The sequence below is a fragment of the Talpa europaea genome (genome assembly GCF_964194135.1).
Source record: "Talpa europaea genome assembly, chromosome: 9".
In the NCBI taxonomy this organism is placed as follows: Eukaryota; Metazoa; Chordata; class Mammalia; order Eulipotyphla; family Talpidae; genus Talpa; species Talpa europaea.
This window is the reverse complement of record NC_140076.1, coordinates 88,193,692-88,219,975: the sequence shown is the minus strand read 5'-3', so window position 1 is coordinate 88,219,975 and position 26,284 is coordinate 88,193,692. Positions and strand designations below refer to the sequence as shown.

At 36.4% G+C, this 26,284-nt stretch overlaps 1 protein-coding gene across 1 annotated transcript; it reads right to left on the bottom strand.

Annotated features, from left to right (window-relative positions):
- Nucleotides 1-221: 221 nt before the first annotated feature.
- Nucleotides 222-26,131, bottom strand: HMMR (hyaluronan mediated motility receptor; the record flags this gene model as incomplete). The annotated part of the gene is made up of 18 exons (XM_084242424.1): nucleotides 222-241; nucleotides 784-946; nucleotides 1,323-1,499; nucleotides 2,708-2,807; nucleotides 2,891-3,043; nucleotides 3,293-3,439; nucleotides 6,486-6,602; nucleotides 9,540-9,754; nucleotides 11,198-11,346; nucleotides 12,279-12,454; nucleotides 12,608-12,682; nucleotides 14,073-14,173; nucleotides 14,262-14,345; nucleotides 15,224-15,412; nucleotides 18,501-18,548; nucleotides 21,069-21,148; nucleotides 22,128-22,226; nucleotides 26,086-26,131. 18 exons carry the CDS (start codon nucleotides 26,129-26,131, stop codon nucleotides 222-224), a joined length of 2,139 nt encoding a protein of 712 aa, XP_084098550.1.
- Nucleotides 26,132-26,284: the final 153 nt, after the last annotated feature.

Below are 26,284 nucleotides of genomic sequence, written 5' to 3'. Positions count from 1 at the left end.
AGGAGGTACTGATAAGAGCAAATAACATTTCAGAAGACACAGTAGTATAAACATTGAACTTCCTTTCACATACCTAGGATAGGCAGTTACTATTAAATACAACATCAAGGAATATATATCATAATGATAACACAACAACATCACAAATAATAAGAATAAAATCATCTTCAACAGGTTTTCCAGAGGCTTATTTTGCATGATTCTGGAAACTCCATGGGCACTCAGTAGCAGTTTGTATTCCCTAGAAGGATTAATAAAAAGGTATTAATATTCTAAAACAAACTTATCAGTCACTAGAAACTAAAAACAGGTGACTGCTATCTTCTGTAAGACAGTTTAACCTGTGCTTATATTCTGTAACATAGTTTTGCCTGTATTTCTTCTTTCATGATCTTGACAGGTTGTGACTTATTGCCAAAGATGCAAAGATCACAGTCAAGAAAATCTACATTTCTTTCTTTAGATACTTAGGTTAAACTGCTAATGGTAATTTAGCAGGAATAGTTTTGGATAGAGGGAAGGCAGGAACAAAGATCAGATAAGACTTCCAAGAAGACGTAGTTTGAACTGGACTTGATGACTGATGGGATCTAGATATACAGAAATGAGAGAGCAAGGGAGGATGAAAGAAAAGGCATTTTATGCAAAGATCTCAGTAAGAATTTCTTTTACATCAGAAAGTGTCCACAAATTCTCACAGTTCATTAAAATGGAGAACTTGTTAAATGCTTCAAAGCATATCCAAAGGAAAAGTGACACTCTGTACATTTATTCATTTCTTACCTTCTTTTAATGGGGTTTTGGGAGCAAAATTTTCTTTACTTTCATGATGAAAAGCTTTCGAAGGGTCAAAGCGTTTGATGCCCAGAACTTTATTCAATTCCTCCTGAAGCTTTGCCTCACTTTGTTTTTTTTTAGTGAGCTGACAGCGGAGTTTTGACATCTCCTATGTAAGAAAAATAAAGCTATTAAAAAACTCAAATGCTTAACTATATGAACATTGCTTGTCTTCATGGTATTTATTCACATCCAGGACTTTGATATTTTGCAAACTAAAATGGATATGTAAAGCTTATGAAGTCTTTGAATTACACTACTAATTTTCAATACCTTAATGAAGGAGCTGGAACACATGAAATATCTATCTGGTCAACACCCTAAAACAAATCTGTAATTCTCAGATGTATTTTTCTTTATATACTAATATCCCCCAATATAAACATCCTTAATTTTACTTAAAAAGCAAATAAAAAAAATAGCCAGTTAGAATAATAAATACCCAATCCTATATCTTTAGTAAAACAAAGTGTTATTTTACAAACCGATTTGAGCTGGCTATTTTCATCTTTCAATTTCACAACATGCTTGATTTTTTGCTTTAGATTCTGATGACCCAATAATTTAGCATAGGAATCTCTTAGTTTATTAAGTTGTTCCTGAGCTTCACCATGCTCATTCAACAAAGCCTGTTTCTCTGCTTCAAATGCATCCAGTTGTAGCTGAAAGAGAGTTTTTTGAGAGTTAAGACTTAAATCTTACTTGTATCATATAAGCTGTAAAGAACGCTAAAGTAAAAGAAAGTTGAAAAACAAACAAAATTAGATCGTGCTGAGATATTCTTGGGACTTCCCATAAATTCCTTTGTCTTTCATGTCAAAGATCATTAAAACAGAAAAAAGACAGCTTGTCAGTCTAACATATATCATCTGGATCACCACATTTTATGTGCCAAGATTAGTATTTGACTTTTTTGCTTTTAATAAGATCAGTGCATTAATATGAAAAATACTGAGACAGATAAAAGCATCTGAGACAAAATAGGCATCAAAAATTTACATTGATCCCTTACACAAAATTCACTCTAAGGAGTCTGCTATTAACTTTAAACCCTAAATTAGAAAGTATTTTTTTTTAAGTTATAAAGGCTACATTAAAAAGTTGACAAACAGGGGCCTCCCTGGTGGCACAAGGGGTTAAGACACAGCACTATGAAGCTATCCTCAGCCATTGCAGCAGGAGTTCTATCCCTGGCCAGGGAAGTGACCCACATGGCGCAGCAGACATCTCCTGACTTGCCCACTGCTCCCCTCAGCAGTGTATTTCAGTCAATCCACCTGTTCTGTTCCCCACTCTGTCTCTGGTGAATCCTCACACCCTCGCACCTCTGGCCTGTACCTCAGTTCTTGTATGCATAAATAAATAAATCTTTTTTAAAAAGGTTGACAAACAAAATTTAAATAAAATGTATAAGCCTTCTTTAATAAGATGTTAAATTAGCACACTGAAAATGCATAGCAAAAAGATTTTTCAGGAAAACTTAGTTATTGTATAGGGGAACAAAATGAATTCCTAGAAGAAACACAAGTTTGGGCCTCCCTGGTGGCGCAGCAGGTATAGCACAGCACTGTGAAGCTGTCCGCAGCCTCTGCAGTGCTAGTTCAATCCCCAGCCAGGGAGCTAACCCACAAGGTGCGGCAGACCTTTCCTGACTTGCCCGCTGCTCCCCTCAGCAGTGTACTTCAGGTACTCTGCCTGTTCTGTTCCCCTTTCTGTCTCTGGTGAATCCTCTCACCTCACACACCTCTAGCCTGTACCCCAGTTCTTGTATGCATAAATAAATAAATCTTTAAGAAAAAGTACTTTCCTTTAAAAGGAAAGAAAGGAAAAAAAAAAAAAAAAGGAAACTGTTTAGTCCTAATTGACAAACCTGAAAAGGTTTTGTTTTATTATATAGCTCTTCATAAAGGAGACGCCACTTGTTCATTTCCTCAGTTAATTCTGCTATTGTGTTTTCTTTTCTGGTTTCTCTGTAAGAGAAAATCAAATTTAAAAAAACATTTATGTATTAGGGGAAAAAAAGTCTCGTGGCACTCAAGGTACTAAAGATTACCTTGCTTCTTCCTCTTCCTGTTGTTTCTTATAGGATTCACCTTGTTGTTTGAGTTGGTTCTGCAAATCAGTTATTTTTTCAAGAGAAGAAACGGTGATTTCTTTAATTTCTGCTTCTTTAAGTGCTGATTTGGTCTGCAGATCTAGAAGCATCCTTAGGTTTGAGAGAGGAGTTTACTATGTATTTCAGTCATTTAATGATCTTTTTTCTTTTCCTTATTTCTTTCTTCAGGATTATACTTTTTTAACTGAGTATATTCTGAATTTGCTATTTAAGATCACCAAAATGAAGCCCCGGCTCTATAATTCCATATATCCTTTTATAACTGGCTTTCAGTAACATTAAGCTCTCTTAGTAAGACTAAGGTCCTAGGTGTGGGCAGGCCTGATATTTCCTACCTACCTTGCATATTCTTGATTTGAGCTCTCAGTTGCCAACATCTGATGTTGTAAATCTTCTGCATTCCTCGTGGCCTCGGCCACTTTTTCCTCAAGTGATGAATTCTCCAGCTTAAGGTCTTCTATTTCACTAGCTGTTAATGTTTTATAGCTTAATAAAAGAAAAAAGTTAAAGTTTTCTTTGAATTACTGTATGCATGACAAGTACATAGCTGATTATTTTTTTTTAAGATTTATTTATACAAGAACTGGGGTACAGGCCAGAGATGCAGGAGGGTGAGAGAATTCACCAGAGACAGAACGGGGAGCAGAACAGGCAGACGGACTGAAGTCATTGCTGAGGGGAGCAGTGGGTAAGACAGGAGAATTCTGCCACGCCATGTGGGTAGCTCCCTGGCTGGCTGGGAATCCAACCGGCGCTGCAGAGGCTGTGGATAGCTTCACAGTGCTGCACTCAACCTGCTGCGCCACCGGGGTAGGCCTTGATTACTTTATATTTTATATACTTTTAGGTAAAACAAACAAAATTTTATATTTATGCATATACACACAGGTAAGAATTCAATGTTTTGAGGTCAGTAAAAAAGAGCATACATGGCATATGCTGTTTATTCAAAGGAATAAAATCAAATGCCTAATATGTACAGCAAGTACGCATGGAGATGAAAAAAATCAACCATCAAATATGAAAATTAGCATAAACCAAGACATTACAAGTTCTGTACTACTGGTTACAGAGTTTATAGTATTGTGGGGAAGAGAGGAAATGCCTCGCCAGGTCTCCCAAAATGGAAAATATTTATAATTAAATTTGTGGTAAGTATTATGAAGGGAGCACCTAAGCTGATAAAACAGAAAAGCCTATATTTTTGTTAGTGATTTAGAAAAGGTCTTTCTAAGGCACTTAGAGTTAGGTGTTATCTAGGCAGAGATAAGTATTTTAGAGGGAAAAGAGGGATATGTGCTCAGAGGCAGGAAGGACACCATCCATTAAGGGATAACATTGGAGGCTAATGAATAAGAGCAGCAGAAGCCAAAGGCATGAGGCCAGGCATCACTTTGGATTAACCTGGTGGAAAAAGTGGACATGTTAAAGATGTTAAGTGTGTAAATTATTCTGGAGCAATGAGGAGAATTTGTTGGGGAAGGGACTGGAATGCACAACTAGAAGACTGATGAGAAGACTATCAACCCAGCTGAGTGATAAAGGGGAGTTGGACTCAGGAATTGGCAACAGAAAGCTGTAAAATCTCTTGGAGGCAGGAATGAAAAATTTAAGAAATATATTGGATGTTGGGTGAAAGAGAGAGAACATGATCAAAGATGACCCTAAGATATATGGAATGAGAAGCAGGGAGGATGAACACATCGTCGACCAAGATAAAACAGAATGAGACTAGAGGTCGGAAGAGAAGGAAGACCAAGAGTTGTTTTGGACAGGTTTATATTAGATGACAGTGAGATACCTCCTTGGATGTGTCAGGTAGGGAGCGGAATACATAGGTACAGAGCAGAAATGAGGGAGCTGGCCTGAAGAAACACACTTTAATGTTATTAGCTGACTGATGAGGAGCAAAGTCAGGAATGAGTAAAAATTCCCCCAGTACACTATTTTTCAAAGTAGCAAGAAGGGAAATCCCTTTATAGAGTTCAAAACAGCACTACAAATGTTATAGATATGGATAATTTACAGGTATGCTGATATAAATTATAAATAAAGTACACACAGTTATTTGAAGTATGTATGATCTTTTGACATAGTTAATTACAGGCAAGAACAGATCTCAACAAAGGGGTAAATGGGTGCAAGGCAATTGCTTATCCATATGGAAAAGCAAAAATACATTTGACCCTTCCATCATCGTAGAGAAATCAGTTCTAGATAGCTCAAAAAAATGGAAAGTGACAGCTTGAACCTTTTAAAAGAAAAATAGGTGAATACTTTTATGTTCTTGAAACTCAAGGTGTTTAAACATTCCCCATATGTCCTGGAAACACTAGAGAAAAAATTGATAAAATCAAATATTCTATAGCGGTCCCCATGAACAAAGAACCTCTGGAGATGTAATTCAATCCCAGAAACATTCATATTGCAGCATAGAAAGAACCTTCCAGGAAGTGGCATACTATGATGACATTTTTTAAAGTTCAGAAAAATGCAAAATTACATAATATGGTATTTGCATATATACAGTTACAAAATGATCCACAGGAAAAAATGAGGACATTAATGCAGGTTTTGAGACAGTGTTATCTTTTGGGGGAAGGCTTGAAGATGGGCTGGTGAGGAACTTATATATAGATACCAACTGTTGGAAAATCTTTTGTCTTATTGGTTGTCTTTTATGGACTCATGCTTGTTGAATTTATCTTTATGCTTTTGAAGTTTTGTATATGCTATATGTTTTTTGCATTTATTAAATATAAAGAAAAAGAGACTTCCCTGAAATGATCTAAAGTAAATATGAAAAATAAAAATGCTACTATTAACATACTCTTGATGTGAGGTGCAGAGCTGTTTGTTATATTATACTATCCTTTGCAATTTTTTTCCAGATGGCACAGGCAGTGAGGAAGTGGATATAGTAGCTAGACAATCTTCTACCAAGAGATCAGGTTATGGAGCGGAGCAGAATTTGGGGGTAATAAAGGTGTTGGGAGTGAGAGGTGCTGTTGAATAGCTGCAGAAGGAAGTGGGGAAGGGTCAAGGAATTTAAAAAAATGCAAAAAATTAAAGGCACATTAAAATGTTTTACTATCGACAGCAGACATTCTAGTAGAAAGCTTGAAAATGATAGAAGACAAAGGATAAATGATGGGGTGAGGTCACTAGCAGTTAAAAACTGGGACAATTCATCTGTAAGAGGTGGGAAGACAGGATGAATACACTGTAGGTACATTTATAGGCTTGATGAAGGGGAGATAAAAGCCTTTGAAATCTTTCTAACGAAAAGGATGACACCAGGTTTGAGAGTGCAGGAGGTCCAAAGTGTGAGAGTGCAGGAAGTCCAAAGAAAATTTCTCTCTGTACAAACGTTACCAGGTATCACTAAATGCCCATTCATAGTTATAGTTGGCATAAAGGATTTTAAACTAATGCCAATCATTCTGTCTGTATGATTGTTTTTGCCACAGATTTCCCTCAATACCCCCCCATTCACATTTTATTTGAGAGTGTGGGCTCCCAGGAAAAATACCTCTCAAACTGAGCAGTAATATCACCAAGGTCTTGCATTGCACTCTTCAACTTCTCCTGCCAGGACAGCATGGCTTCAGTGTGCACAGAGTTATTTTTCTCCAGCTCAGCTTCTTTCCTAAAGAGAAAGGAACAACTAAAAGTTAAAATGCAAATCATTACCCCAAGGGGCCTCCCCAGGGCCTCCCTGGTGGCACAGTGGGTTGAGTGCAGCGCTGTGAAGCTGTCTGCAGCCTCTGCAGCACAGGTTCGATTCCCAGCTGGCCAGGGCAATATCCACATAGCACGGCAGACCTCTCCTATCTAGCCTCTGGCCTGTACCTCAGTTCTCATATAAATAAATAAAATCTTAAAAAAAAAAAAAATACAAACACACACACATACACAAAACAAATCATTACCCCAAGACATCAGTATTTTCCTTTAACAGTATGAATCCTATGAAGATCTTCATTTTAGTAATAGCTATTGGACAGTTTAGGTCTAAATTGACAATCTACCTCTGGTAGCATGTTTACTTATGTACTAACTTATCTTCTGGCTTCATCTTTTCTGTCATTTAACATTGGTATTCATCCTAATTTATTTCATTCTAAATTTGTTTCTTGATACTTTATGTATTTATGTAGTTAATTTGTGCGTGTGTGTGTGTGTGTGTGTGTGTATAAGAATGTGTGGAAGATTCAAACACAATCTTAGCAGCAGAAAAGAATAAAAAATGTCAGATTACTGGTTAAAAAGACTGAATAAAGTTTGTCTGCATTTAGACATTTAAGAAATATTAAGTTCATTTAAAGATACTACATTTTAAAACTTCTTTTGAAAAAGTTATGAACATACAGATTTGTTCTGATTCTATCAATAGCCCACATAGTAAATTTCTATTCAAAGATTCAAGAATTCATTCACTGGATTATTTTATATAAGCACAATAGTTTTAAAATCATCTTTATAAATGTATATTACAAATTTCAGGGATTTTTGTGAAATATCACTATTATATATTAACAAAATGGTGATTAAATATTTTAGATAAGCATGAGCTTTTAAGAGGTCTTCAAAAGAACATATACAGTACTAAAACTACAAATAAGCAGTATTATTCACCAAAGTTGAACACAGAGACAAGATAAACAGACCTGATCAAATTCATTCTGTAATGAGTATGGGATTTCAAAAATATATACAACACAGGTAAAACCAATCAAGCATTAGTAAATGGTGTATATAAAAATGTTCTCTTCCCTGCCCCTGGAGGAATTATTTTCAACTCTGTTTTTCTCATAAGCCTGTAATTTCTAGTCTGGAAAGAACTTTCGAGAAGAGCTCATAAAACTTTTATATCTTATGAAGTAGAAATCTAAAGAAATGAAGATTGCTTTGCTCAGAATCACACAAAGAGAAAAAAGCAGATTCAGTAATAAAATCCTTATCTCCTGAACTGGACAGGGTTTGTTGAGTATAATAAAGCATTGTCTCAGCTTTCTTAGATCAATCACTCAGTTGTTTTAAAGAGCCTGTTCTTTGAGACTGGCTACAGTGTAGAATAATACCCCTAATTATACTTTGGTACTGTTCCCAGAACAAACTGGCATATGTAAAATTTTGGTGTTCTTTTTTTAAATCTCTCATCACAAGAAAACAGAAAAAGAATTTATGACAAAAATATCCAACCAGTAACACAGTTTAGAAACATTGCAATTATGTAGGTTCATGTCTAGACCATGGTTCCTTGCTAGAAATTTTTTGCGTTTTTGATAACTACCTCCCAAGTACTTGTGCTCTCTCATAAAAATAATACTATGTACATAGAAGCAAAAAATGGAAGGTTTCAGGGCCTCCCTGGTAGCGCAAGGGGTTAAGATGCAACCTATGAAGCTATTTGCAGCCACTGCAGCATAAGTTCGATCCCTGGACAGGGAGCTACCCACATGGTGCAGCAGACCTCTCCTGACTCGCCCGCTGTTCTCCCTCAGCAGTGTATTTCAGTCAATCTGCCTGTTCTGTTCCTACTCTGTCTCTGGTGAATCCACTCACCCCTTACACCTCTGGCCTGTACTTCAGTTCTTGTATGCATAAATAAATCTTTAAAAAAATATAAATGGGGCTTCCCCGGGGCTCAGCAGGTTTTAGTGCAGGGCTGTGGAGCTGTCTGCAGCCTCTGCAGCATGGGCTCAATTTCCAGCCAGCCAGGGAGATACCCACATGGCACGGTAGCCCTCTCCTGTCTCACCTACTGCTCCCCTCAGCAGCAGTGTTTTCGGTCTGTTTGCCTATCCTGTTCCCTGCTCTGTCTCTTGTGAATTCTCTCACCCTCCCGTGCCTCTGGCCTGTACCCCAGTTCTTGTATAAATAAAGGGTAAATCTTTAAAAAAAAAAGGAAATAAATGGTAAATAAATCTTTTTTTTTAAAAAGGAAGGTTTCTTGTTAAATAAAGGATGAAAGTCTTTGTGCACTGGATTTTTTGCTAGACCCATTTTTTCTGTAATACTAATGTCCAATAATTTTTAGAAAACCTAAGAGTAAAGGAATACAAACTTTTGGTCATTTTTTCATTAAAATAATCTTTAATTTAAACTCTGGCTTTCACCAGAAAGAAAAAGAAAAATACTGGATGGTCTCACTCATAGCAGGAATCTAGAAAACTTAAATAAGGGACCAGGAAAATGAATAACTATAAGAAAGTGAAAATCAAAATCAACAAAAAACTATGAACCAGAGACACTCTATGGGGAGTGGGGGTGGGGAGGGGAGGGATTGGGGTCAAAATAAGGGGGTTGCAATGGTATGGGGAATATAAAAAATAAATTTATTTAAAAAAAAAATAAACTCTGGCTTTCAAATATTCAGTGGCATACAATGGCATAGCTTCTGACTTTGGGTATCATACTTGTCTGTATGTATATCCTACCTCCCTGTGTGTCCCCTACTTATAATTCCATCCTTGCTCATTTGCATAGAATGAGAGCTGATGATAGAATATTAAGAGAATGTACTAGAAAACACTTTAATTTCTGAAGTCCTAAGTAAACCTCAGGTCCTATTAACACATACCCTTTCAGCTTTTCTTCTAGAAGTTTTAATTCTTCAGCTCTAGCTTGTGTCTCCTCTTCCAACTGCTTGACCAGTTTTTCAGCTTGTTCCTCCTTTTGCTGCAATTTATCAAGTTCATCTAGTGCTTGCTTTAATTCTTCTTCAAATAAACTCCTTTCTTTAGTCATTTCCTCTTGAAAAGTATATAGCTTCTGCTGGAGACTAGAGGACAATTCCTGCAGCCAAAGAGAAATCCATCAAATAGTGTGTAATGATACCGTGAGGTTTTACTGGGAGCAAAAGAGCAGCATAGGAAAACAAAGTGTGAAAACTAAGTTCCAGAACATCAAGGAAATTTGAAATATATAGAAATACCATATTTATTTCATTTTGTCATGAGTAATATCCTATACCTGGTAACACTGTGATGTTATTTCACTCTTATTTCATTGCAACACACACACACACACACACACACACATTCTTATAAAACTAAAACCCTATCTTACAACTGGCTTTTATCGTATACTTGTCTTGTGATATTATATAAAAGTATCTGATTTTAGTTATATAAAATAACTATAACTCTATAATACAAAAATAAATTACCATGTGAAAAATGCCAATGTTCCAAATAAAGTGAAAATTGCCTTTTGACTGCTCCTTAGACAAATCTAAGTTTGCTCATTCTAGAGAAAATCACTGATTTGGTATGCCATCTGTTCTTTTCCTGTGTATTTATGTGTGTTTTAAAAAAATGATATAGGGCCTGCCTGATGGAGTAGGGGTTAAGACACAGCCCATGAAGCTATCCGCAGCCACTGCAGCATAAGTTTGATCCCTGGCCAGGGAGCTACTCACATGGTGCAGCAGACCTCTCCTGTCTTGCCCGCTGCTCCCCTCAGCAGAGTATATTAGTCAATCCACCTGTTCTTCCCCACTATGTCTCTGGTGAGTCCTCTCCTCTCACCCTAACCCCTCTGGCCTGTACCCTAGTTCTTATATGCATAAATAAATAAATCTTTTAAAAAAATGATATATGTATGAAAAGGATATTTAAAAAACAAAGATAATGGTTGAGATCTTCAAGTCATTGTAGTCAGAGCTACTGGTTTCCTGGAATTACTGCAGGAGCCCAAGCACATATTTTCATCAGAGCATGTGAGTACCTATTTGCTCAACTCTCAGCATTGTGTTATTTTATAAAAAGTTTTAATTTGTGCCAATCTCATAAGTGAAAAAAAAAAATTATTTCCATTTCCCAGACTCCTTCTGAGTAGAACATCTGGATTTCTGCTTCTGAGGATGATATATTTCCATCCTATGCCCATTTTTTTATAGGACTATTTTTCCTCATTAATATGCAATGTGGATTGAAAATAATTGTCATTTTTGTTTCTCAGGGAATTAGATGTTCTTATATAGTGATCGAAAACAAGAACCTTGGTGGACATTTTTAACAATGATTTTCTAAAGTGCTCCATCTGTTGTTTATAATATTTCCATAGTGTCAATACTGTGGTGAACATAATATCTCTGTGACTATTGCCTCAGGATAAGATTCTGAAAATAGAATGGCTGGATCGAAGGAGATATACAAATGAAATTTTTTTTTTTTGATACACAGGAAACTATGGCAAAAAAAAATGATAATTTTCAAAAACTTTGCAGTCAACTACCTTCTCTTGTTCTAGAAGTGATTCCATTTGTGACTCTTTTTGTTGTAGCTTTTCATGCTCTTGTTTTTCAAGAATAAGCTTCTCTTTTAAGTCTTGCATTTCAGAATTTAGATTTTCCTGCCGTTGTCTATCCCTGTTGATAAGGTCTGCTATAAAAGGGAAAACATTAGAATTGCTGTAATTCAATAGTAACATTAATTTTCAGAAACCCATCATATTGCTGCTGGTATGGTATACCCGATTGGTATTTCCAAAGGGGAACACATGACTGAAGTTTGGAGCAGTACTATAAGTAACAGCATATGTATTGTATGCTATATAATGAAATACACATAATAAATAAACTATGTAGTCACCAATTTTAAATGGCCACCCAGTAGGGAAGTAAAGAATGATACAACTAATGTATTTCAATCAAGACCATAATATTTTGAAATAGAGAGTAAATTCATGCAATTTGCAGCAACATGGATGGAGCTGGAAGAGCGCATGCTCAGTGAAATAAGCAAGAAAGAAAAAGGGGATTATAACCAAAATGAAAATGCATACATTGTGTAAAAAAGAAAAATGACATAAGAATTATATAAAACAGGGCCTCCCCGGTGGCGCAGTAGTTGAGCGCCGCGCTGCGAAGCTGTCTGCAACCTCTGCAGCACTGGTTCGATTCCCCGCCGGCCAGGGAGCAGGCCACATGGCTTGGCAGACCTCTCCTGCCTCGCCCGCTGCTCCCCTCAGCAGTGTCTTTGGTCCATCTACCTGTTCTGCTCCCTGCTCTGGCTCTAGTGAATTCTCTCACCACCCCTGCGCTTCTGATCTGTACCCCAGTTCTTCCATAAAAGAAAGAAATAAATAAATCTTTAAAAAAAAAAAAGAATTATATAAAATAAATCATATTAAACATAAAAAAAGAAATAGAGAGTAAATAATATAGAAGATAAAATTTGTCATTAATTGAACCAAATTTTTTATTGTTGTTTACATAATTTCAAAAACTTGTTTTGACATAGCAGTCATTTTCTTAAAATAAGAGACATAGTTCAATACTTACCTAAAGAAACTAAAAGTGTAAATACTAAATTACCTTTTTCTTCTTCCAGCAGCTGACATTTAGCATTCAGATCTTCTGCTTGTTTAGACAACATAATACTTTCCTCAAGGGTCTGCTTTAGGCTTAAAACTTCATGATTCTTTTCCTTCAAATTTTCTTCTAACTGGGCAATATTTAGTTTGTATTTTTCCACTTGATCTGATGCACAACTGTATTAAAACAAATTATTTTGAAGAGGGAAGACAGATTGAAGACAGATTCCCTATTTAAGAATAGGGAAGACAGATTGAAAAAGGATGAAAATGGTGATTTATGACTATTCAACATAATAAGGCCTGGTTTAAAACTACTGTTCATATTACCTGATTTCCTTAATGTATTCTAAGAGCTTTTCTGTTTCACAATTTTCATCAATCTTTTCTTTCTCTATTGAAGCACTAAAAAAAAAAAAAAAAAAAAAAAAAGCACACATGAGCACATGCAATAATCATGCTTACTCTGTACTAGAGATTGCAGACTCCAGAGGCCAAACTCCTAACTATTGTTTTAGATCACCCCGCAAGTTGACAATTTCGTAAATGCACATAGTACATTCAAGTTTTTTTTTTTTAAATGAGAACGTTTTCCAAATATATTCAGAAAAAAGAGCTATGATGATAAGAATCATCATCTACAACATCCCAAGTGTTAGAAAATACTTTGTAGCTTTTTGGGTTTTCTCACCCACCACATGAGCATATTTTGGGTACCATAATTCTTTGTTCCAGGCTGCCTTATATTCAATTTCTCAAATGTACACCTCCTCCAAATAACTGAATTAAAGAAATAAGCATGAAGCTTATTAAAACAGGCATCTTACAAAATATGTATGAACTGTCAACAAACACATAAATAGATGCTTGACATGAAGAACATCAAATTATAATCCCAACTGAGATACCTGTCTATTGGATGAAATCAAATAGACCCACATTATCAAAAGCTGATGAGGATGTGGACCAAAAGAAATTGTTATAACTGCTAATGGGAGTGTAGACCAGTCCAAGCATTCTGCCTTTTTGAAAACCTTAAACATACACTAGTCCATGCCTTGGGACTTCCACTGCTAGGTATTTACTTAAGAAAAACAAAAACACACATTCCCAAAAAGACATACATAGCAGTCTGATTAATACTAGTCAGAAACTGGAAACTCAAATGTTGATCAACAGTAGAAAGGAAAACAATTAGAGGCGTAGTCATATAATGGGAGTATGCTCAGAAATCAAGGGAACAAGTTATCATACAACAGAGTGGATGAATCTCAAAAATGCATTAATGAAGTCACCTGTGCATACATGGTGTGATAAATATCCAGCAGAGGTAAAACTAGTTTATGATGATGGGAGTCAGAGACAGATTTCCAGGGATGGGGGCACTACCCGGGAAGGGGCAGGGGAGCAGGAAGGTACATGACTGAACATTCTGAGGGGTGACAATAGTCTCTCTCATGTTTGGTGGTAGTTACACAGGTGTATACGTACAATTGCCAAAGGTCATCACAATGAATACTTAGATCTGTGTATGTAAATTACAGTTCTATAATTAAAGACTAGGCTTGTGCATTAGGCACAGCTCCCTATACCTATGTTTCTCTTGGTTTGCCTTAAGACCTCTGTAAGGTAACGCCATTAGAAAGATTATGTACATTATTTTAGTATAAAGTATTTGGGAATAATCAGGGCAGAAAGAGGCAAGAAAAGCAGAATTAAGGAAAGGTTAAAGTCTCAGGAAAAAATACTAGTAGAGGGAAGTAAATCAAGAATTATTTCTCCTTTCATCACTCACAGTTTCCCTTCAAGTTGTACAATTTTCCCCTGAGACTCTTCGAGATTCTTCTGGGTGACCTGCAGCTTCACTTCCATGCCTTCCTGTTTCACCATCATACTCTACGGAACAGAAATGCCTGTTTTAGGAAATGAGGCGTTGTACAGTACCCAGGCCCAGACCCAGCACACTTATTGAGGAACTACTCACCCTCATCTTTGTTTCTCTTTTGTTTCGAAGTTTCATCAACTCTAGGCTTAAGATGTTCATGTTCTTCTTACCATTTTCAGAAAACTGAGGACAAAAATAGAAGATAAAAATTTCCGAAATACTCTCTGCCAAGTCATATTAAATATTAAATATTCTACATTGATTGGTGCTATTATCTGCCTCCACTGTACTCTCTGGTGTGATTACTGATTGTGCAATCCTATTGTTGTTCTTCTTTTTCCTTAATGTGACTTTCTGGTGTATTTTTGAAAGTAACTTGGTCACGTCCTTCTATCTGCTGGAAAATATATTGCAAAGCTCTAAAACAAGCTTCTTGGAGAGATTTCTTTTAATTCTTATGCATCTTCACTCCATTTGTAAGCAAAAAGCCTAGCACAGGGCAGGCCCTGAATAAATATCTCTGATTAAACTGATCAGTGACCAAGAGTCTCCTTCTGCTCTGTAAACGGATGACCCTGTAAAAAGCACCATGTTAAATCCTTCAAGATCTATTAATATATTAGTAACGATACACACAATTTATTTATTGAACACATTTAGTCTATAAACTTACTCACTTCCCACTTCATTCCAAAACATATAAGAAGGAAGCCTGCTGATATTCTATTACTTATTTCACAGAAAGATTGTTTTAAACAAATTTTAGATGTAAATTCTATAACTTTTATTAATGGTGTTTATTGGGGTGACTTTGAAGAAGGATGAAGAAATATCAGACATGAAAATGAAAAATTAACGTGTTTGCTTGTAATCATATCTTATATGTCAAGAACCATCATAAAAAAGATACAATGATAATTCCTATTGTAAGCAACTCAATGTTTCAGGTATATTTAGTGAAGAAAAATGGATAAAAACTAGACCCTAATATTCTCAGAATACTATATCAGAAAAAACATGTTCTCTATTTATTTCAATGTGTCATCATGAGACTCAGATACCTTATTTTTTAATAGTTCATTGGACTTAGCTAAGTCCATCAGCTGTTTTTCCAGGGAAGCAATAGTTGCAGCCAGAGATGTTTTCTCCCTGACTGCAGCATTTAGTTTTGCTTCCACCTTCTCCAACTCAGCTTCCAGATCGTGGATCTGCTTGTCCTGGACACCACGTTCCTGCATAAGAACACGAATCTGGATGGAAACAAAGTGATCATGGTTCACTGACACAATGCCAGGGTAAGGAGATGCTGCAAACCAACCATCAGAGCTTCTGGAAAACTGATTTTGATGTGATGTTCACTGATCCTTCAAATTCACAAGCTATTTGAACACTCATATTTACTGTATAATACATGGTAAAAATCTGTGTCACATTTTAAGAACAGAGGATTTTAATTTCCATAAATTTCCAGGTGGAATTAAATTGTTTATTTACTTTTATAGTGTTCCTACCTAGAAGAATCCTTTGCTTTGGTTCTAATTTTATGAATTTAAATTATGGTTTGAAATGCTAAATGTCTCTTCTATTTCAAGAAAGCAGAGCTGGACTTCTGGGTAGGATATAGTAGGCCCTATCAACCATCAATTCTGCTGTGCTGACTGACAAAACCAAGACCACATATTTATCAACAGAAAATGGGAAGCCAGAAGACAATGAAACAACACCTTTAAAATCTGAGTATGTGTATGTGGGCGGTGGGAGGGATTGGGAATCTGCCAATATAAAAATCTACTTTAAATGAAAAAAATCGTATAGATATGAAGGTGAAATCCAGGCGTTTTCAGAGAACACAAAACAAAAAACAAAAGCTAAGACTGTTTGTCAACATTAGACCTACACATCAAGAAAAACTTAAGGTTATTCTCCAGACCGAAGGAAAATGATCCCAGATGTTTACAAAATAAATACTTTAAATATCCGGACATAGATCAATTGACAATAAAAGAATTGTAAATGACTAACTATGTAAAGATTAACCAAAGCAAAGTATGGCCATGTCAATATCATATAAAGTAGACTTTAAAGCAAAAGGTATTATTAGTGATAGAAAAGGAGTTTTAAAATAAAAAGATCATTTGAAGAGGAAGATAATCTTAAATTTGTTGTGCACCTAATGACATGTCTTCAAAGAAATATACGAAGCAAAACTGACAGAACTAAGGAGAAAGAAGACTAACCTGTAGAGTTGAAAATTTAGAAGTACCTCTCTCAGTAACTAACAGAATAAGCAGACAAAAATATCAATATAGATAAAGATCTGAAGAAAACTATTCACCAATGTGAACCGGCTGACATATCTAAGTCGCTGTTCCCAACATGAGAATATATACAGAACACCTACCAAAACAAACTACTTGGTGTATATACTTGGTGTATACAAGTATGAGAAAATACACTGAAAACACATGAAAAGTATTTTCTACTTTTCTTAATGGGTTTGTGTTCATACTAATCTCAGTATTTTAAGCTTACTGAAAATGGATCAAGCACCACTTAAATATACGGTTGTGACCTAGATGTTAGCGACTAAAAGCTTTAAGATTCCTTAACAGAAAATTCTCTATGTTTATACTATTGGTGCATAACCAATATCTATAGCATGGAATTCCAGAGTTAAAAAAAACAAAAAGACCAAGATTGTCTACATTATATATTTTTTGCAGTCAAAGGAGATCAAGCTTCTTTGTAAATTCAAACACCTATTTGGCCAAGCAGATAAGATTAAGAAAATTCAAGCCATGTAAGGGCTAAAGAGCAAATACTGGTCTGACTGGGGAAACTCTGGGGAGTCATGTGGAAAAGGGGGTCAGAAACTTGATTTATTTCACATGTAATTTTACTTTTAAATGTTGACATCTAGCTCAAATTCAACAAACAACAAATAGCATGGGGGTGAAAAGCTTTATTTGTCAAAAACCTCTAGCCTAACAGATTCAAGTAACTGACAAAACGACCAGTTCGAATCCAGGCATTGCCACTTAGCAGCTATCTCACCAAGACAAAGCTACTACAGCTCTAACTATTAACTCTTACATCACAGGCAAAAATCCTCAAAAAAAAAAAAAAAAAAAAAAAAAAAAGTCCCGTATTTTTAATATAAATACAAGGATCAGAGCAACCAAGACAGAGATCTGCAAAAGTATCTCAACATATTCTTGGTCCCAACATTTAACATTTAATCATGCTTAATGGAAAATTTTAATTTGAATATCAAAAGAACATATCCTGGGCCTCCCCGGTGGCGCAGCAGCGGTTGAGCACTGGGTTGCGAAGCTGCCCGCAGCCTCTGCAGCGCCAGTTGGATCCCTGGCCACAGGTGAGGGTCCCAAATGGCACGCAGACCTCTCCAGTTGCCGGCTACTCCCCTCAGCAGTGTATTTCGTCAGTCTGTCTGTTCTGCTCTCCGCTCTGGCTCTGGTGAATTCTCTTACCCTCCCGCGTTTCTGACTGTACCCAGTGCTTGTATAAATAAATAAATAAATCTTTTAAAAAAGGAGAATATGTCCATTAGAAAAACAGCTGTTTAGCAAAAGAAACATGGGAAAAAAGAGACTGCAGGAAAAGCAAAGCGGGCCACAACCAGCTTAGGCCTGCCTAGGGAATCAAACGGGTTCTTTAGATCAGTTCTGCTTGATGGACATATCAGACATGTTGGAAAGCACTGTCTGTGATGATAGCCATTCGCCCCTCATGGTTATTGAGTGCTTGAACTGTGACTAGTGTAACTGGAAAACTGAGTTCTTTAATAACCACATGTGGTAAGGTGAGTAGCTACCACACTGGACAACACAACACTGGTCATTTCATCTGGAGGAAGGCAAACATTTATGGTGAAAAGGAATGCATCTAATGAGAATAACTACATCACATTCCAACAAATCTACTATGATCTCGTGCTTTACAAGCAATCCTCCAGCTAGTCACTGTCTTAACATATAGATTCAGATATAGGGAGTGTGTGGATAAATGTAAATATTTGATTCACACTTTGTTGTAACATACTATTTTTTGTCACCAGTTTTTCAAGAAGTGGGTTATCTTCAATCTGTCCCTTAGTATGTGACATACTTGACTGTGCAGCGCACCACACTGACAGGCCAGGCTCTGAAACATGCATCCAAGCTAAAGGACAGTTACCCTGTTGGCACTGGTCTGGATAACTTATTTGCCTCCCTACATGACTCCTCAAACTGGGACAGAGGCCCTGGCTCTTGATTCTAAGTAATTCTTACCATTATGAAACACATTCATTTCCAATAAATTGAAAGTATTTCTTACCTCCTTTTCCAAACTCTTCAAATCTTTATCATTCTTTTGAGATTTCTTCTATTTAAAAGTCAAAGAACAAGGGTAAACAAATTTAAGTGCCACAGATACAATAGTCAAATTTGATTTTTAGCTTTCAGGAAATTGTTCCAGTTTTCTATTTTAAATATTTCACTGAGTTTATTAAACATTTTGTGAGTGATTTATCTGGTAAATGTAGGAAAAGTTTCTTTAAATCTCAAAATACTTAAAATTTAAAAGGCTCTATCCCAACAGAGGAGTTTTTTTGTTTTTTTTTTTAACTTTAAACAAATCTAGTGGGAGGAGCAGGGGGCAGGTGGAACTTCAGAATAAAACTATCTCCTTTCTAACATCAAACAGCAATATATTGAATATTTTATTATTCCATCGCAGGAAGAAAAGAATCTTAAAAAGAGAAACTTATTCAACATCTAAAGAAGAAAACACAGATGAAAGAAATAAAGGAAAAACTGAAAAAGTACAACTACTGCTTTTAATTCATTCATAGTGCTTATTTTAAATAGGACATTCTTATACAGTTTACTTTGGCTGGAATTCCCCCAGACCCTTGTGGACTCCCTCAGATTGAAGTGACATTTGACACTGATGCCAAAGATAAGATTGTGATCTAGTCTTCTGGTGGGTTAAGCAAAGATGATATGGAAAATAGGTTAAAAATGCAGAGAAATATGCTGAAGAAGACCAGTAAAGGAAGTAACACATTGAGGCATTTAATATGGCTGAAGGAATCATTCATTAATGACACAGAAATTAAGATTGAAGAATTCGAGGACCAAGTGCCTGCAGATGAGTGCAACAAGCTAAAAAAAGAGATTTCCAAAATAAGAGCACTCCTGGCTTGAAAAGATAGCAAAACAGGAGAAAATATAAAGCAGGCAGTGTCTTCCCTTCAGCAAGCTCCATGGAAGCTCTTCAGAATGGCATACAAAAGCATGGTATCTGAGCGAGAAGGCTGTGGAAGTCTGGGCACTGGGAAGCAAAAAGAAGATCAAAAGGAGAAGCAATAATAGCTGCAAACTTTGGAGATAAAAGGACAACACACATGATGCTTTTGACTGGAGGGATTTCCTGAGCAGAGATAGGCAGATGTCAGTTTTCTCCTGTGTTTTCCCGGTATTCTATATGTAATTTCCCTAATAGGCAAATTTACTAATGATCATTTAATCAGTGATAATCCCAACTAATGATCCGTCCCTAGCCTGAAGTTATTTTTCAGCTGCATGTAAAAGGGAAGGTGATTTACTGATCATTATAAAAACTTACCATGGTCGGGGGGTCAGTAGGGGAAAGGCACACTTTTCACACTATATCTTTTTATATCCAACAATCTTTCTGAAACAGTGGCCAAAACCAGCATATTTTCTATCTGCATAAATATCCCCAGTGAAATCTATATATATGTTGGGATGGTCATACCAGTCTAATGCTTATTAATTTCCTGCCTGACAGCATTTTCTCTCAAGGGAGGTCTATTATTTTGGGGTTCTATACAAACTTATTTAATTAGTTACCCAAGAGGATTTATAAATTCTATAATTAAAATTTCAGATATTTCTCCAAAAAATCAAGCTAAGAAATTTACATCAATTTCTAACAGCATCTACATTAGTGCTTCCCACCATAACACAATTTTATTAATATATTAACTATAATTAACATAACACTTAATATAATACTAATTAATTAGTAGAAAAAGAGCTGTTTTATATTTTTTTCTGGTCTTCAAAATTTTCAGTGTATTTTACACTTATAGCACATTGCAATTCAGATGCTAAGTTTTTGTCAGAAATATTTATCTACATGTAGATTTCACAAAACATAGATTTACATAAAAAGCAGATTCACATACCCAACAAGTAGTTCTTCAGTGTCAAGTGTTCAATATTTTAGAATAAGAGCTTTAGGTTATTGCCAAATGAATAAATAAATCTAACTTTAATCTTTAGCTTTGGTTTCCCAACTCTGAATATTCTTCACATTAAAATATAAATTTCTGCAACCACTTATGAAAGTACAAGTTGCTTTGGTGACCTAATAAAAACACCAATAGTCAGCTCCTGCACAAGCAATAGCACAAAGATACTACGTATTTAACCTTCCACTACTTCTTGGCAGTTTCTGAGTAGCGAACTTCTTTTAGGCATTAAAATGATCATTTCCTTTTTCTTCATCAAACTTTCCTCCCGCACAAACAAATGTACAAGAAGAAAGCAACTCAAACAATGACAACTAACAAACCAAAGCCTCATACAATTTTAAAGGTCATAATAGGTATTATGAAATTTATCCACACACAGCAAAGCATGAGAAGTAGAGACAATTTTGTAATTCTGACCAATATTTAAACAACATATTTAGTAATGTCAGAGGTAGAAATGTCAAGCTTGCAAGAGTCCTAGTGATAATCTATCATTAATTTACAGATTTACTTATAACTTTCATTTGTGGACACCACTGATTCTAGTCAAATAGAATACCTTGCTGAAATGTTTTTGATGAGACAGTAGATAAACCAGCAAGGCTTTAAGAGCTCCTCACCTTTGATCCCAAAGTCTTAACTTTTCTTGCTGAAGCAAGTTGAGTAGTATCTTTGTCAACATTAAGGCTTTGTTGAGATTCTGCAATAAAATGAATTGTACAGATCATTCTTGGTGCTTGCATAGTGAGCCAGAGAAAAAGCACAATTTCTAAATATCTTACTGTGACTATTTGTGAAACAATATAAAGTTATTCTCTTTTTTTCCAAAAATTTTTTTTAAAGATTTATTTATTTATTTATACAAGCACTGGGTACAGTCAGAAGTGCAGGAGGGTGAGAGAATTCACCAGAGCCAGAGCAGGGAGCAGAACAGACAGACTGATGAAGTACACTGCTGAGGGGAGCAGCGGGCGGCAGCGGAGGTCTGCACGCTATGTGGGACCCTCGCCCGGTGGCCGGGGATCGAACTGGCGCTGCAGAGGCTGCGGGCAGCTTCGCAACCCAGCACTCAACCGCTGCGCCACAGGGGAGGTCCAAGTTATTTTTTTCTTGACTGTACATTTCCAAATCATTAGTTGCAAGGTATTTTTTACCTTGACATTTACATCTGACATTTCCCTGATTTTCCTAGTATCCCCTGAAAGTTTGAAGTAATTGTCAAAAGTGAAATAACACAACTATGTGAATGTTCTACTTATTTTCCTGGTTAAAAAACAGTGTAAAACAGTATTCTGTACTTGACCATTCTGTAAATTCTAGCAAATAAGGAAATTCACCATCATAATGTGGAGTATATACAGATATGGAGTAATAATGCTGTAAGTATTTATCAGTAAACTGATACTTCAATAAAAATTTAAAAATTAAATATAGGGCCTCTCTGGTGACCTAGCAGTGTATTTCAGTAAATCAGCCTTTTCTGCTCCCCACTCTGTCTCTGGTGAATCCTCTCACCCCCCTGTACGTCTGGCCTATACTCCAGTTCTTCCATGCAAAAAAAGATAACTGTATCTCCACATTTTTTAGCAATTCTATACCATCTTTAAATTGGAATGTTCATTTATAACTTTAACACTTATAAGATCATATAGCCCTTATTACTTTTGGGGCTCCATTACCATTCTGTTTCTTAAATCTTTGTGATTTCTGAAAGGATACAGGTCCTTTTAAAACTTCTGAAGTTTTCACGTCATAAGCACCTGGAGATGGAGCACAGCCTAAGAGGAAACATGAGCATTAATATCTCATCCAATGTTACTTGTGATGAAAACACTAAATCAAAAGGATACATGAAGCCCTATATTTACTGCAGGACTATTTATAATAGGTAAGATATGGAAACAACCCAAATGCCTCAAAATAGATGACTGGATCAAGAAGATGTGGTACATATACACAATGGATTACTATTCTGCAATCAAAAAAGATAAACTCATGCCATTCACAGCAACATGGATGCAGCTAGTAGAGATTATACTTAATGAAATAAGTCAGAAGGAAAAAGAAAAATATCGGATGGTTTCACTTAGAGGAGGAATATAGGGGAAACAAATAAGGAATCAGGAAAAAAATAACAATAACAAAATTAGCAGGTAACTATAAATCAGACATCCTGCAAGGGAGGAGGAAGTAGCAGAATCAAAACAGGGAAAAGGGAAAAGCAAAATGGTCTATGGTGATGGTTCATGGGTGAATTGGTAGTGGGAACTTTATAAGGAAAACATCTGAAAGGAGAAAGCATACAAGCATACATCGTACAAAAATGAACAATTATAACATATATATTTATACATTTTAAAAAATTTTAAAAAGAATGGGGGAATATAAAAATAAAGACAATTAAAATGTTACTTATGATGCAAGTTAAAAATATCATAATAAAACGAATTTATTATTGTAAATGTAAAAATGCCATTAATGACTGCATCTTTTTTTTTTTCAAATGCAAAGAGCATCTGTCTGATATTATAAAAAGAATTCTCTCTATGCAGAACAGTGTCACTATCTGTTACTTCAACTGGCCTGAAGGAACACAGGCAACTGAACACAGGCCTGATGCTTGGGATAAGCATCAGACAAAAACAAGTCATGTGGCTTTGTTGTTAAGGAATGAATGTAAGAAAATAAGTGTCTGGTATCAACTCTGTTCAAAGTCACTGAGGTGACTATCATCAGATTCTAGAAATAAAGCAATAAAAAAAAAAGTCCAGTCCTCGGGATTTATCTTGGAATAAAAAATTTATCTATTTCTGGTTAATATCAATGTAGCAGTCCTACTGATGACACCAACTGCCATTGTGAGGTACTGGCAGCAACACTAAGAGCAGTCTGAATTTTTTGAGCACTTATTAGGTGCCAAGTGAAATTCTAAGTATCTTACAGATATCTTATTTAATGTTTAGCAATTTAACAAAAACCCTATACAACAATTTATGGAGAAGGAAACTGAGATTCAGGAAATTTACAAAGTCATACTACACTAAGTGCAAACTGTAACAGACTACAATTCTATGTGCCAGAAATTCATATTAGGTAACCTCACTTAACTGGTGACCCAAATTAAGGGCATTTCAGGGTGCATATGCATAGCAGATTTGACATCTGGCCTTCAGGACTTAACAATACAAATGTCAAGTGGCATAAAGTTTTAGCTCTTTAGAAATCCACATACTTATACTCATCTCTGAAAAGCTGTTTACTACAGCCTAGAATCTCATGTAAATAAAAAGGGATGGCAGGGAAGATGACCATTCCAAGGCAACTCTTTTGGTCCCTAAGAGATTTTCAAAGCAAGTGGTAGATCTTGATTAGCATTAGCAAACAGTGGACCACAATAGAAAATATCAGTGTAATTCACATGCAATAATGTGAAGCATTGTTTTGAATTCTCTTTCAGTTATATGCATAGATATAAAAAAAATCTTGGATAGAGATATAGTCTCACCTTGGACATAATGAGAAAGTATTAACATCATTTTTTTTCATTCATTTTAAGCAGGTTGTTAAAAATATGAAGGATACATTTAAGTTCCCATTCCTCTATCTGGAACAATGATCATATATAAATACTGACAAAAAGTTTCTAGTCCTAGGAGCTTTCAGATAGAGATATATTCTCACCTTGGACGTAGTGAAAGTATTAACTGTAAGGGTTTGGGTTAGGGATTGCAGGTTTCAAATTAGAAGAGAGAATGAGGGCTAGAATTCATTTGGGTAGCTTAGGTAAAGACAGACTTAGCCAAGAGCACATATCTTGGGTAGCTCAGATTTCTCACACCTCACTGTGCACACCTTGGGGTGACGGGTGGGATAACAGGAGGGTTCCCTAAAGTCAGGCTTAGCGTGGCATGTCTTAGATCACCCATTTCATTCATTTGGGATAGGATGGCAGGAGTGGAGGAACACATTGCATATTTTAAAACAAACAGGAGACTTCAAAGAAAACTGTCACCACTACTGTTAGTTTTGTCTTTTGGGGGAAGTGGGTTTGAAGGCTGCAAAATCCATGGTTATTTTCCTTTGTTCTTTGCTCTTAGGTTGCTGCTCTACACTTGGCACAGCAGGCAGAAAAAAAAAAAAAGCTGAATTTTAGTATTCTAGTTTGTCTTTATGTCCACACTCTCAAAGGGGACAAGGGTCACCAAAAATGGGACAGTCACCAATGACTAAGCATAAAGTTAGTTGAGAACAATTAAAACCACATTTAACAAAAACTCTTCCCTAAAGACTTATGAGTCAAATTTGATGGTTATGGAAACTGTGATTTAGGAATTAGTTTGAAATCCAGTTTGTATATTTAAGGAACTCTCTGTGAGTCTGTGGCGCAAGCCATTTCCATGCTCTAGGTAGTCTCCTATTAACACTTAAGTATCCTACATACCAGATATAACTTACTAAAGATCTGTGGAGAGGAAACTTCAGACAAAAAGTATGGGATGTCTTGGAAGATACCACAAATTTCTGGAACAACCTATATCTAACCAGAAATGACCTAATCAACAATGACCAGAAGCTAACACAGGCAAACAATGTTTATGTGCAAAAAAAAAAAAAAACATTTTATGCATTGTATTGAACAAATTCTCCGAACTTCCAGACCTCTTTATTTTCTATTTCTTCCACCTAGAATAGAAAACACACCTTCCATTTTGCCTGGCTAACTCTCACATATAATGTATGGATCATGAGCTTTGACATCAGCTCTCCCACTACTGTTGTTCTACACAGTTACAAAAACCTTCTGTTTCCTCACATGTAAAATGAGGACAACATTATCTTCCTCATCTATGATAGCAGGGTGAGGCAGAGAAGACCTTCTCACAGCTCCAGCACAGTTACACCTGCTCAATGCTGAGAACATATCAACCACACCCAAGGCTTCCTGGTTTTGGTGTTTATGCACTGCAATGATTCAGAGTACAAGATGGACTCGTGGAGAGTCCAATTCGGTTGTCTGGCTGTGCAACACTGAGCAAATCTAAGTCTCAGTCTTCATATCAAGAAACAAAGAGTAATAGGATTACCTCTCAGGGATGGTGGGGAATTAAAGAACCAATAATCAATGTAAAGACTTAATACGGTGCCTGGGGGTACTGTCCGCATTAGCTGCCAATATTTTAACTATGTAGTTTTCAGTAAGTGCTACTGCCATAACTTTACACCTATCAACTGTCTCTGCCAATTTCCCTTCTTTGATGACAATAGAATATCCAAAAGGAACCCACAAGTTAAGACGGAAGGCAATGATCAAATGTTCTTATCATGAGGTCCTCCAGACAGGTCCCCATGTCCTTCACCCTTATCTAGTTTGCTCACAGCACTGATCACTGAGGGCAAACCCCATTGAAATGCAAGCTCTAAGGGCAGGGGGCTTTGCTTTGCTCCCTGCTGTATCCATAGCAACAGAAGAGCGCTTGGCATGTGGTAACGCTTAGCTTATAGTGCAGAAAAATGAAGCAACTGAACGGACCCCACCCCAGGCCTAAAGTCACTAACTGGCTATTGATAAAGGGGAACTGGGAGGGGTCTGGGGATGAAGGCATCTCCCGTTCCCCCAGCTTCTTGCCCCGTACGCACCAGAGGGGTCATTGAATCGCTTCAGGGGCGCCTTAGGAAAGGACATGCTGACGCCAGGCTCCACAACCCGAGGGCGATCACCGTTCTGCCAAAAAACAGCCCGCCGCTGACGCCAGGCTAATCGCTTGAAATTCAAATCTCCCCGCTCATCCCCCGCCCACCCCGACGCTAGCCAATAGGAAAACGAACACCATGGGCT